The sequence below is a fragment of the Chiloscyllium plagiosum genome, unplaced genomic scaffold (genome assembly GCF_037043375.1).
Source record: "Chiloscyllium plagiosum isolate Xiang-an unplaced genomic scaffold, Cpla_swu_hap1 HiC_scaffold_13, whole genome shotgun sequence".
Taxonomy (NCBI): domain Eukaryota; kingdom Metazoa; phylum Chordata; class Chondrichthyes; order Orectolobiformes; family Hemiscylliidae; genus Chiloscyllium; species Chiloscyllium plagiosum.
In genome coordinates this window covers 87,454,038-87,466,931 of record NW_028270151.1, presented here as the reverse complement: position 1 = coordinate 87,466,931, position 12,894 = coordinate 87,454,038, and the positions used below count along the sequence as shown (strand labels likewise).

At 41.3% G+C, this 12,894-nt stretch overlaps 1 protein-coding gene across 2 annotated transcripts in view; it reads left to right on the top strand.

The window, feature by feature from the left end:
- The window catches only part of LOC122555683 (lactosylceramide 4-alpha-galactosyltransferase-like), a 50,888-nt gene extending 44,715 nt beyond the window's left edge, over positions 1 to 6,173 (top strand). For both annotated transcript variants that reach the window (XM_087993890.1, XM_043701697.2), the window contains exon 3: positions 149 to 6,173. In XM_087993890.1, the coding sequence (XP_087850016.1) occupies positions 149 to 736 (588 nt within the window). In that variant the 3' untranslated portion in view covers positions 737 to 6,173. The remainder of the gene's footprint in view (positions 1 to 148) is intronic.
- The last annotated feature ends 6,721 nt before the right edge of the window (positions 6,174 to 12,894 follow it).

The window sequence follows — 12,894 nt, the reverse complement described above, 5'->3', positions numbered from 1 at the left end:
AAGACCCACCTTGCAGCCCATTACAAAGTGCTCTCAGGAACTGGTACTTAACCAGTGAGCACTGTGTGGAGGGAGGAGACACTATTTGGAGAGAAGGATCATTTAAAGTATCAAAAGATAGCGATTACTAACCTTTATTCTTTTACAGGTAGATCCCAGCAAGGAAACTTTCTGGTTCCATGTGCTCGCTGATGGCTGTCGGCTAGCCTTGCTGTGGAAGTACGGGGGCATCTACCTGGACACAGATGTCATTTCAATCAAACCTTTGCAGTTTGAAAACTTCCTCTGTGAAGAATCCAATAATCGTGCCAATAATGCAGCTTTGGGATTTAACCACTCTCATTCCTTTATTGAGAGTTGCTTAAGTGATTTTGTTGAGGATTACAATGGAGCAGATTGGGGCCATCAAGGTCCTAAACTGATGACTCGGATTTTGAAGAAATGGTGTGGGACTGATGATCTCGATGACTTTCTGAACAAAAAATGCAAAGGAATCCTGTATCTGTCCAGCAACTGGTTCTACCCTGTTCCATACACCAACTGGCAAAGGTTTTTTGAAGAAGGTACATGGAACGAGAACAGTGAGGAGATTAGAAATGAATTCACAAAGACACGTGGGGTCCATATCTGGAATTTTTTAAGTGGCCGGCATAGAGCTCATATTAAAGGAAGTCGGTCTATAATAGAATACTTGTTTAGTGAATTCTGTCCAAGCACATATGAGGAACTGATGTAAAGTGCTGAAGAAGCTCAGCAAGTCTGGTAGTACCTGTGGAGAGAGAAACCAAATTAGCATTCCGAGTGCAGGATGGCACTTCTTTGGAAGTAGACCAATCCTATGTTAATTTGGTGTGCATATTTGCATTGGTTGCTAATTACTACAAAATCGCTGCCAACCGCACAAATCACTATGGCTGATACTATGAGGTTCCACTTGGCCTCATCTCATTGTATCTTCATCTGTATCTTTCCACTGTCAAGAGACCTACAGATTACTCCCACCGGGGACTTATTTCCCTTGTCATTTCTTATTTCTAGCAAAAGTGACATCATTTCTCACTATAGCATTGGTCTCTTCCTTCATTAACAAAACTAAATAAACTACCTCCTTTTTCCTCCTGCCTATCCTTTTGAAACACTGAGTACCCCAGATATTCAATTCCAAATCTGGTCTTTCTGCAACCTTATCTCAGTAATAACCACCAAATTGTGCCTATTCACCGTTATTTGTGCTGTTAACTTGTTAATTTTATACCGAATGCGTTGTGCATTCCAATGCAAAGCCTGGATTCTGTCAAATTTCCTGACATTTTAATGATTCCTGGGTGCAATATGATATTCACACATTCTGCCCCTGCCTTTTATTTTCAGACTTTCAACTAACTGCACTTCTACCTTCGTCTTTAACTTTGTTTTCATAATTTTCCGTGCAACAAGAGTGGTGCTAGAAAAGCACAGCAGGTCAGGCAGCATCCGAGGAGCAGGAGAAATGACACTTTGGGCATAATTCCTGATGAAGGGCATATGTCCGAAACGCTGATTCTCCTGCTCCATCGGATACTGCCTGACCCGCTGCACCCCTCCAGCATTGCGTCTACATCTAGTCTCCACACTTGTCCTCTTCAATGCCAGCTGATTAATTCTCTCCTTGCAAGAATTCAAACATAGCTCTATAACTTAAGTCTACTTTGCAGACTGTACTGAAAAATGTGCCCTTTCCTAAAGAAAAAACAAATCTTGATGTATATTGACCCTTTTTGATGAGTTGATGCTTCTTGGCAGTTCTCGACACTTATTAACATTACTGATATGTCCCAACAATTCTCACTTCTCAACACTTTGTTTAACAGGTGAAAAATTCCAAGGAGGAGTATACAGCTTTTACAAACAGTCTTCTTCCCAAAGTTGAGTCTTAAAGGGCACCTAATCCCATCAAATAACCTGTAAACAACACCCGTGTCTGAATTAGAATGGTGCTGGAAAAGCACAGCAGGTCAGGGTAAACAACACCCCCCCCCACGCCCGCCCACCAAAGATTATGTTTCAAAGAAAAGGTGGGAATGCTAAAGCAAAGATGCAGCTCCCTAAGATTCCAAGCTCCCACTCTAAAGTATCCTAGGATCATATCAAAAGCAATATCCAAAGGAAATACATTGAGAACTGACCTAATTTTGCCTGCTCTAAACTCCACGCTTGTGGTCCCAGACATTAGGTCTTCCAGAATCTGATTTTCATTGATGTACTACCTCTGGGGACCACCAGAAATGACACTCCCTTACCAATTAGAATGAAAAATGCTGATTTCCAGGGCAGAATGCAAGATTATCACCCCCTTCCAATATTTTCTCCTCAACAGAGACAATCATAATCTTGGAAAACAAAACAGGATCGAACTGTGCTCTGTAGACCTCATAAGTGCAGGTCTGAATTTTCTGGGTTTCTTCTGGAGAGCTGGGATACTCCTTTGGAGAAGTGGTGCACCACTTTGGATATGGGGTTACAGCTACAAGTGTTTGTGGAGATCAGGTACAATTTAGCTGGAGGTCACTTACATGCCATATGTACCACAATCTCTGACTTTTGACCTTTTCCCTTTTAGTATGTCCTGCAGCCATTCAATGACATCCCTGACCCTGGCACAGGGAACTAAAATACCACCCTGGAGTTGGGTCTGCACGTGCAGAAACATTGTCTATCTCCTCATCACTGCCTGCATTCCCACCTATTTTAGTACCATCTGTGAACGTTGCTATGTTTTACTCTGTCCCTGCCTGCACACCAATAAATGTAGGTTGTAAATGGTTGAGGTCTGAGAACTGAACCCTGCAGCACCCCACTAGTTACAGTTCATCATCCAGAGAAAGACACATTTATAATGACCCTCTGCTTTCAGTCCGTCAGTCAGCCAATCCTTCCTTTCCTCCAATCCCATTAGCTGTGATGCGGCCACTTCTCTGAAACCTACTTTCCAACTAACTCTCAGCCTCACAGCGGGGAGCACTTCCTGCACATGTGGGCATCTTTGACACGGATAGGGTCCGTGACTTCCCACATATGACAGGTGACACACTTCACTTGGCTGACCTCAACTGCTATGACTTAAGCTTGAATTTTCTTAACAAGTAAGACTAACCTTTTCAATTACCTAATCTTAAGATACTCCTTTTACGTGAATTTTAGTCTCTTGCCCTTCCTGATTTTTATTTGTCGTGGTGCTTCTCATTTCATCCCTTAATAATCACCAAGCTCTTGGGTCTTGGTCAATTCCTGTCCCCACTGATCTTTTACTCTGCAGTCTCATCTGAGGAGAACAAATTGGAGCTTACATTGTGACAGGTGGCATTATTTATCGATTGAATCACTGTCCCTTGCCTATAGTGAGATTGTACCAGATACATACAAATGCAAGCATTCATTTTTAAAAGTGATAAATATAATTTTAAATGTTTCATGAATTGCAGCTTTCTATTTAAGATTTCAGCAATTTTCTGTAAAATAGGGGAAATCTTTGCACTATTGTTTCTCTTGAATGAATGGACACTCTTCAAATGGGTCTATGTTTATAATTAACTGTCCTTGTATATTCAAACGTTTTAACTGAACCAAAGGGGTCTGTCACTTTGTGGAATTGAGCTTGTTGTTCAGCTGTGGTTACAATTAAGATAGAAAGACTCCAGAAACTGGGGAGGATCTGCCCAACTATTTGAAAACAGCTTGACCCCCAGCTACCAGTCTTGAGCTGGTATCTGAGTCAGAGACATTGTGTCAACTTGCTGTATGTCACTTGGGTCCTCTGTGAGGGAGATCTGTCTGTCTGTCATCATTAATATGATGGGAGCAGCCCCTTTATTGAATATTGAAATGCCATTTTGTAAAGCGCCCATAAACAGAAGGTGTGCTTATTAAAATGGACTGGAGTTATACTGCACCCACTGTATACTTACTGATTTGAGACCCAATGATAGGATTTTGCACCCTAGTTTTAATTCTGTCAGGGCTCCGATCAGCCCTGTCTCTCAGGGACCTTACCATTCCTGCATTCATTCCAGTGAAGCAGGCTGTGTGTTGATGTTATTGAGACTTTGTAACTCAATCCCAGTATCTCTGGCTCCTGGTGTGTGTTCCTAGTGTTTGGCTTTAGGCCATTTGGACCCATGCCTGAGAGTGACCAGCAAATCATTCTAATAGTTTCGCTGAGCTAAGACGGTGGGATGACAGGAAGTCATCTGTCATTCCGCCAGGAGCACTGTTTTCTGCAGCATTTGCACACTTTACAAAGACTCTTGAGTAAGTTGATACTCCTCCAACCTTATCTTTAGTCTCATTCCCTTATTTTGTGACTTTTATTTCTCAGTTAATCCCTTTAATAATCTCCCCAACCTTGGGCCTTCGTCAGCTCACACAGGTGCCACTGAGGTTAACCCTTGGAGATTAAACAACACTGACCCAGTGGAAAACAGCAGTTGTAATGATATCAGAAACCTGACAGACTCCTATTGTACTGAAATGGAACAAGTGTTCCTCATTTTCTAGAAAGTTCTGCCTCAGTTTCTCTGTCTCACTTTCCACTGTCTGTAATGGTTCCTGGTTAGTGACTATGTCAGGGATTTGTGGAATGAGGGGTTTAATATTTGTGATGCTGCCTATACGGACAATAGTTTTATACCTAACTCCTAAAATGGGGGTTTGAAAGTCATTTTGATCTGAAAAAGATTCTTTTGAAGATACTTGTCATAAAAATACATTTTAATGATATTCTTCTATAATTGTTTTTAAAAAAATGGTTATTTTTGATCACTTAACTTTCAGTTTAAACCATGTAACAGCTTTGTGATATCTCTACTCTGATAAATTGGGGTGGTACGGTGGCTCAGTGGTTAGCACTGTTGCCTCACAGCACCAGGGTCCCGGATTCAATTGCAAGCTCGGGTGACTGTCTGTGTGGAGTTTGCACATTCTCCCCGTGTCTGTGTGTGTTTCCTCCAGGTGCTCCGGTTTGCTCCCACAGTTCAAAGATGTGCAGGTTAGGTGAATTGGCCATGCTAAATTGTCAATTAGGTGCATTAGTCAGAGGGAAAAGGGGTTTAGGTGAGTTACTCTTTGGAATGTCGGTGTGGACCTGTTGGGCCGAAGGGTCTGTTTCCACACTGTAGGGAATCTAGTCTAATCTAATCTTAAAAAAAATCTGTGAAACCCTTGGGTGGCACTGCTACCTCACAGCGCCAGAGACCCCGGTTCAATTCTCACCTCAGGCAACTATCTGTGTGGAGTTTGCACATTCTTCCTGCGTCTGATTGGGGTTCCTCCGGGTGCTCTGGTTTCCTCCCACAATCCAAAAATGTGTAGGTTAGCTAAATTGCCCGTAGTGTTCGGTGAAGGGGTAAATGTAGGGGAATGGGTCTGGGTGGGTTGTTCTTCAGGGGGTCGGTGTGGACTTGTTGGGCCGAAGGGCCTGTTTCCACACTGTAAGTAATCTAATCTAATCATGATAAATGGATCCAAAGGGACTTTTTTGATGACTGCAATCTTGTTTATATGTGTACCTATATTATTCAGAATGTATATATTTATGGAAAGTGAGACTCTATGTTAATGGAAGAGGGCTTATCATGTGATTTCTTGCAAACAAAAGGACAAAGAATGGTGTGATTTAACTGTTTACTGCACAAAAGATGTAATTTTGGGGGAAGAGTCCAATGGATTCTTTTGACAGAAGTAAGACGTGAATATTATGTCCCTTTATCACTGAGCAGCAGACTTGCAGGGTAAAGCAAAACTATCTTTCTCCCTTTTCATTCAGGAGTAAGGCCATTTGAACTATCTCTTAATAAAGTATTTGTGAAACTTGATAAAGTTTAAATGTTAGGGTTCCAAACTGATTTCCACATGAGTGTGAAGTCTGGCTTGAAGATATTCCCTCAGTGGATGTCAGCAATTTGATCTCGCTGAAAGGGACTTAAAAGAACTATGGGAAATCTGAATTTGTTCAGTTTGTCCACAGGGGTTCCTTTTACTCTGCACAGCTTTAGTTTTGTCTTGTCTGCCTATGAATGTGTGTGTGTTTGGAATCAAGGAAATATAGTTTAGATCTCAAGAGTAATTCAGTTGTTAACCATTGTTACCACTTGTTTAAAGAATGTATCTTGCTTATAATAAAAAGTTATTTTTGAGTATATTGAAGTCTAATGTACATTTTTTTTACTCTGATAGTAAAAAAGAGAAACAAATGGGTCATTTTGGTTGATTCAGTTCAACATTTGCACTTATAGGACAGTTCGTGAAACAGGTTTGATTGCCAGTGCACTCTTTTTTTTGACACGGTAAATTGGTTTGATGGGTTGAAAATGCTTTTGATATTCTTCATCTGTGTTGAATTGAGTCAGTAGGTTCAAGTTGGGAGTCAACATTTCATGGAATCCCTACAGTGTGGAAGAAGGCCATTCAGCCCATCGAGTTCACACTGACCCTCTGAAGCGCATCCCACCCAGATTCACTCCTCCACTCTATCCCTGTAACTCTGCACTTCCCATGGCTAACCCACCTAGCCTGCACATCCCTGGACACTACAGACAATTTAGCATTAACAGTCCACCTAACCTTCACATCTTTGAACTGTGGGAGGAAGCCAGGGCACCCAGAGGAAACCCATCCAGACACTGAAAGAGTATGCAAACGGTACATAGATAGTCACCTGATGGTAGAATTGAACCTGGATCCTTGGTGGTGTGAGGCAGCAATGCTCGCCACTATGCCAGCCATGGTTTTTTTCAAAAGGATTGTTCTCACTCACATGCTCTCTCTCGTCCTGTCACGTTCTCTCGGCCCCTCACACGCTCTCGCCCCTTTTCGACCCTCTCGCCATTTCCCAGTTCCTGGACCTTGTTTCCTATCTACCTCTCCTTCTCTCCTCCACACCCCTGCCCCACACATAACACCAACAACCAAAAACTGGAGTATTCACTCTATTGCAACAGTTTGTTGTTTTCCCCTGATGTGACACGACCATGACTGCATGCAATACTCCGTATGCAGCCTCAACGATACAATTGAAGTAAGGCATCTTTACTTATGGCCCCAAATTGTCTGGCAATAAATGATAACACACTGTTGTCTTCTGGATTGCTTGATGCACCTGCATGTTAGCTTTTAGTGAATTATGAACAAGAACACCTGGGTTTCTTTGCATATTAACAGTTCCTAATCTCTCTCCATTAGATGGATACTCTGCAGCTCTTCCAAACCTTGAATTGTATAACCTTGCATTTATTCACATCATATTCCATCTGCCACATTCTTGAATTGTCCCAATTCTTTGAATGTCTATCAGGGCAATATAACCCATCAATTGTGAGGAAGAGGTAGAGAAAAGGCCTCCAGTTATAACATTGTTTATCATAAATTCCAGCATAGTTCTTAATTCTGATGTCTGACCAATGGGTCTGGAGTTCCCCATTCTTTCCCTCCTCTCTTTCTTAAATAGTGGGGTTGTACTTGCAACATTTCCATCAAAAACACATTCCAGAATCTATAGACTTTTGGCATGAGGATTACTAATTTATCCACTATCACTGTAGTTACCTTATTCAACCTTCATTAATTTCACCAAAACTTTTTAAAAATAATACTAATTTTCTTTAATTCCTCATTCTCACTAGTCTATTAGACCTCTGACATTTCAGGGATATTTTCTGGATCATCATCTTTTAAGCCATATATAAACTATTAATGTTTTGTACCATTTCTCTCTTTGTCATTATAAATTTCTCTTTTCTGCCTATAATGAACCACCATTTGTCTTTGGTTGTGTTATTTTCATTCATCCATACTTGTAGAAGCTTTTACTGGGCAAGTTTATGTTTCTTCCCAGTTTATATTCACATTCTATTCCCCTTTTCCTGAGCAGTTTCTTGGTCCACTTTTGCTGTCAATATGGGATCAATATCACACCAAGAGTCAGAGATGGTTAAGTCAAAAGCTTTTTGTAACAAATATGTAGATGAAAGATTCAAAATCCCAATTCTCACTCAAAGTATTATCTTAGAAATCTCTGAAGTAATTCCCACCATTCCTAAGTCCCTCATTCTCTCTAATATCAGGTTCAGCAGGCAAAATTTTTTTGTATAAAGTTATGAAGAACGAACAACACATTTCAAAATATTCTCATTCATATGTGGTCTGCAACCTTCCTGATTATTCATGAAATTTAAAATCCCCTACTATGATTACACCCCCCTGTGACCATTATTCTATTAGTTTTAAAATAATGATGGAAAAAGATCTAAATGTTCAAGTTCTAAATTGGAGGAACGCCAATTTTGGTGATATTAGGCAAGAACTTTCAAAAGTCGATTGGTGACCGATGTCGCAGGTAAAGAGATGGCTAGAAAATGGGAAGCCTTCAAAATGAGATAATGAGAGTCCCGATACAATATGTTCCTGTTAGGGTGAAGGGCAAGGCTAGTAAGTGTAAGGAACGCTGGATGAGGAGAGAAGTTGAGGTTTTGGTCAAGAAAAACAAGGAAGCATAGGCCAGGTATAGACAGCAGAGGTTGAGTTAATCCTTAGCAGAGGATAAAGGCAGTAAGATTATCCTTAAAATAGAAAACAGGAGGGCAAAAATAAGAAGACATGAGGTAGCTTTGGGGCTAAGGAAAATATAAAGGGATTCTATAAATACACTAAGAACAAAAGAGTAACTAAGAAGAGAATAGTGCCGGTTAAAGAGCAGCAAGGCAGCCTATCTGTGGAACCACAGGAGGTAGGGGAGACACTATACAAGTATTTTGCAACAGTGTTTACCATGGAGAAGGAGAGGGACGATATAGAATGTGGGAAATAAGTAGCAACCTCTTGAAAAATGTCCATGTTACAGAGGAAAGGGTGGTGGATGTCTTAAAATGCATAAAGGTGGATAAATCTCTGGGAACTGATCAGGGTTACCTGATCAGAACTCAATGGCAAGCTAGAAAAGAGCTTGCTAGGCCCCTCGCTAAGATATTTGCATCAATTATAGCCACAGGTGAGGTGCTGGAAGACTGGAGGTTGGCTAACATGGTGCCGCTATTTGAGAAATGTGGTAAGGAAAAGCCTGGGATCTATACACTGCTGAATCTGACATTGCTGGTGAGTAAGTTCTTGGAGGGAGGATTTCCATGTTTTTGGAAAGGTACGGGCTGATTAGCGATAGTCAACATGGCTTTGTGCATAGGAAATCATGTCTCACTAACTTGTTTGAGTTTTTTGAAGAAGTCACAAAAAAGGATTGATGAGGGCAGAACAGACATGATCTATGTAGACTTCAGTAAGGCGTTCAACAAGGTTCCTCATGATAGACTGATGAGCAAGGTTAAATCACATGGAATACAGGGAGAACTAGCCATTTGGATATAGAACTGGCTCAACGGTAGGAGACAGAGTGTAGTGGTGGAGGGTTGTTTTTCAGACTAAAGGCCTGTGACCAGTGGAGTGCCACAAGGATCGGAGCTGGGTCCATTGCTTTTCATAATTTATTTAAATAATTTGGATGTGAACACAGGAGGTATGGTTAGTAAGTTTGCAGATGACACCAAAATTGGAGGTGTAGCGAACAGCAGAAAAAAGTTATGTCAGAGTACAACGTGATCTTGATCAGATGGGCCAATGGGCCGAGGAGTGGCAGATGGAATTTAATTTCGATAAGTGTCAGGTGCTGCATTTTGGAAAGGCAAATCAGGGCTATAACATGAAAATGGATTGACTCACTCTTACTCATTAATAGCTCTTTCTTCTGTGTTTAGAAGCTAAATCTTTAACAGTCATGTCAAGTTTTTATGTTTTTCTACAATCCAGCTGTTTACCTAAAAGCAGTGAGTGTATCTTGATATTTGCACACAGACCTATCCCATACGTTCTAACTGACCAATCAATTTATGACATTGCTGAGGTATCACTATTTGTTTTATCAATCTTTCTTCCCAGCAATTCTTCATGAATTACAGGAGTTGTGAACTAATTAAACAAAATATTCGACAACTAACTGCTTAGCTGTTTCCCTGTGACATCGTATGGTGATCCAGGTTGAACACTGGATAGTAATCTGAGTCCCTGACTCTTCTCTCCCTCACACCCCCCACCAACCCATCCACAAAACCCCACCCTGCTATCTCCACACTCACCACTCTCTATACTTTCTCCCCAGCTTCACTGCTTTCTCTTTTTCTAAAATCTCTCTCTCCACTCTTTCTCCCACCCTACTGTTCTCTCTCTCTCCTTTCATCTCCCATTCTTCTCCCCACTCACCATACTCTCTCCCTACTCACCACATTCCTTCCTCTCTCTCATCAGTCTCCATTTCACCACTCCCTGTCTCCCCTCTGTATACTTGCATGTCCCTTCCTGTCTCTGGGCCCTTCAGCTGTGATGTCACAACCTCTCTGAATGTGCTATTCATGTAACTCCTGGCCTTGTGATTCCCCCACAGCGAGTCCAGCTGCTGGTTAAGCTATAAAGAGTCGAAAAGTCTGGCACTGGAAAAGCACAGCAGGTCAGGCAGTGTCCGAGGAGCAGGAGGGTCTATTTTTGGGTATAAGCCCTTCATCAGGAGCGATGAAGAGCTTATGTCCGAAAAGTTGACTCTCCTGCTCCTCGGATGCTGCCTGAGCTACTGTTCTTTTCCAGCACCACACTTTTAGACACTGATTCTCCGGAATCTGCAGTCCTCACTTTCTCCTGGTTAAGCTATGAGGCTTGGAACTCAAGTTTCCACAGCTGGCAACACTTCCTGCACATGTGATCATCTCAGATACTGGTAGAATCCATGACTTCTCAAATATTTCAAGTTGCTCATTCTACATGACTGAGCTATCCTTCTATATCTTCCATTTTGTTCCCTTCTGAGAACTTTTGTTGACTTTGGTTTACTTTTATATTACTTTATTTTTTTGGCCCTGAATTTCCCTTATTTCTTGTATTTCTCAGTTAAATTTAAATAAGTCCCTAATAACATGTTCTGACCAGCATTGAACTTGCAGTTTTTCTGTGACACCATTTCTTTTTCATTCTCTTTTCAAACTCAGCACGGGCCAGTTTTGAGCATAGATTCATAGACTTCTGCAGCACAGAGACAGGCCCTTTGGCCCAAACTGGTCCATGCCAACCAAAATGGCCATCCACGCTAACCTCATTTCCCTGCACTTGGCCAATATCCTTGTAATCCTTTTCTACCATGTATTTATCTAAATGCCTTTTAAATGTTGCTAATGTACCCATCGCAACCATTTCCACTTGGAGCTCATTCCGCTGCATACCACCCTCTGTGTAAAAATGTTGCCTCTCGGGCTCCCTTTAATTCTTTCCCCTCTTACCTTAAACTGATGTCTTTATAAAATTCTTCTGCACTCTTTCCAGTTTAATAACATTCTTCCTATTAAAAGGTGACCAAAACTGAATGCAATACTCCGAGTGCGGCCTCACAATGTCCTGTATAACTGCAACATAATTTCCCAACTTCAATACTCAATGCCCTGACTGATGAAGGCCAGTGTGCCAAAAGCCTTCTTCACTGACCTGTCTAACTGTGACTCTACTTTCAGAGACCTGTGCACCTGAACTTCAAGTTTCCTCAGTTCACTACACTCCTTAAGGCTCTATCATTTACCATGAGTAGCTAAGTATTGTGCCTCTTGGATTCCCAGGTAAGTGAAGTAGCTCTCAAATGTCAGGCCTGATATATAGTCTCCTGCCCTGGCCTGCTCCCTTGTCCGACCAAGCCAAAACGAAAGCTCTCAAATCTCAGGACTGCTATTAGTGCCACATGCCAGTTAGAGGAGAAATAGCAGGTTGCATCAGATACATAAGTGGGAGAGCGAGGGTTTCAGATTCCTGGGTCATTGGGATTGGTTCTGTGGGAGGTGAAACTAGTATAAACTGGGCGGGTTTCACCCGAGACAAGACCAGGACTGATATCCTGGGGATGTATTTGCTAAAGTGGCTGAGAAGGGTTTAAAATAGAAGGGCAAGAGTCTGTGCCCCTATACAGAGGGACAAAGGAGAAAGCAACAGGCGCAAAAACACGTAGTACAGGTGTTGGTGTAACCTTATTGAGAGGCACAGTCTACAATTTTAACTTTCTTACTTAAGAAAGGATGCATTTGCATTGCAAACAGTTCAGGGAAGGTTCACTTGACTGATTCCTGGGATGAAGGAGTAATATTAAAAGGAAAGGTACAAAGAAATGAAGAAGGAACAAAAGTTGGGCACTAGGCCCTTTGATCCTTCTCTCCATTCAATAAGATCATAACTGACCTGATTTGAACCTCAACTCTACATTCCTGCACATACCTGGTAATCTTTCATCCGCCGAATAATCAAGAATCTATTTATATCTGCCTTAAAATATTTAAAGATTCTGCATCCACTCCCTTTTAAGGTGCAGAATTTGGAAACACTCCCAACACCCTGAAAGAAAAAAATGTTTCCTCATATCTGTTTTAACTTTATGACACATTGTTTTTAAACTCTGTCCTGGAGTTCAGGATACCATATAAGAGAAAACATCCTTTCTACAACCACCTGGATGTTCCAATTAAATCATCTTTGACTCTTCTAAACTCCAGACAATACAGACCTAACACATCTAACCTTTCATCATAAAGTAATCCCCCATTCTAGGTCTTAGTCTCATAAACCTCCATTGAATCGCTTCTCATGCATTAACATTCTTCTATAAGTACAGTGACATTCTTCTATAAGTACAGTGACATTCTTCTATAAGTACAATGACATTCTTCTATAAGTACAGTACTGCACACAATACTCCAGATGCAGTCTTGCTTTTGTCCTTAAAAACTGAAGCACAACTGTACATTTTCTCATATTATACTCCATCTGCCAGAAGTTTGTCCACTTTCTCAACCT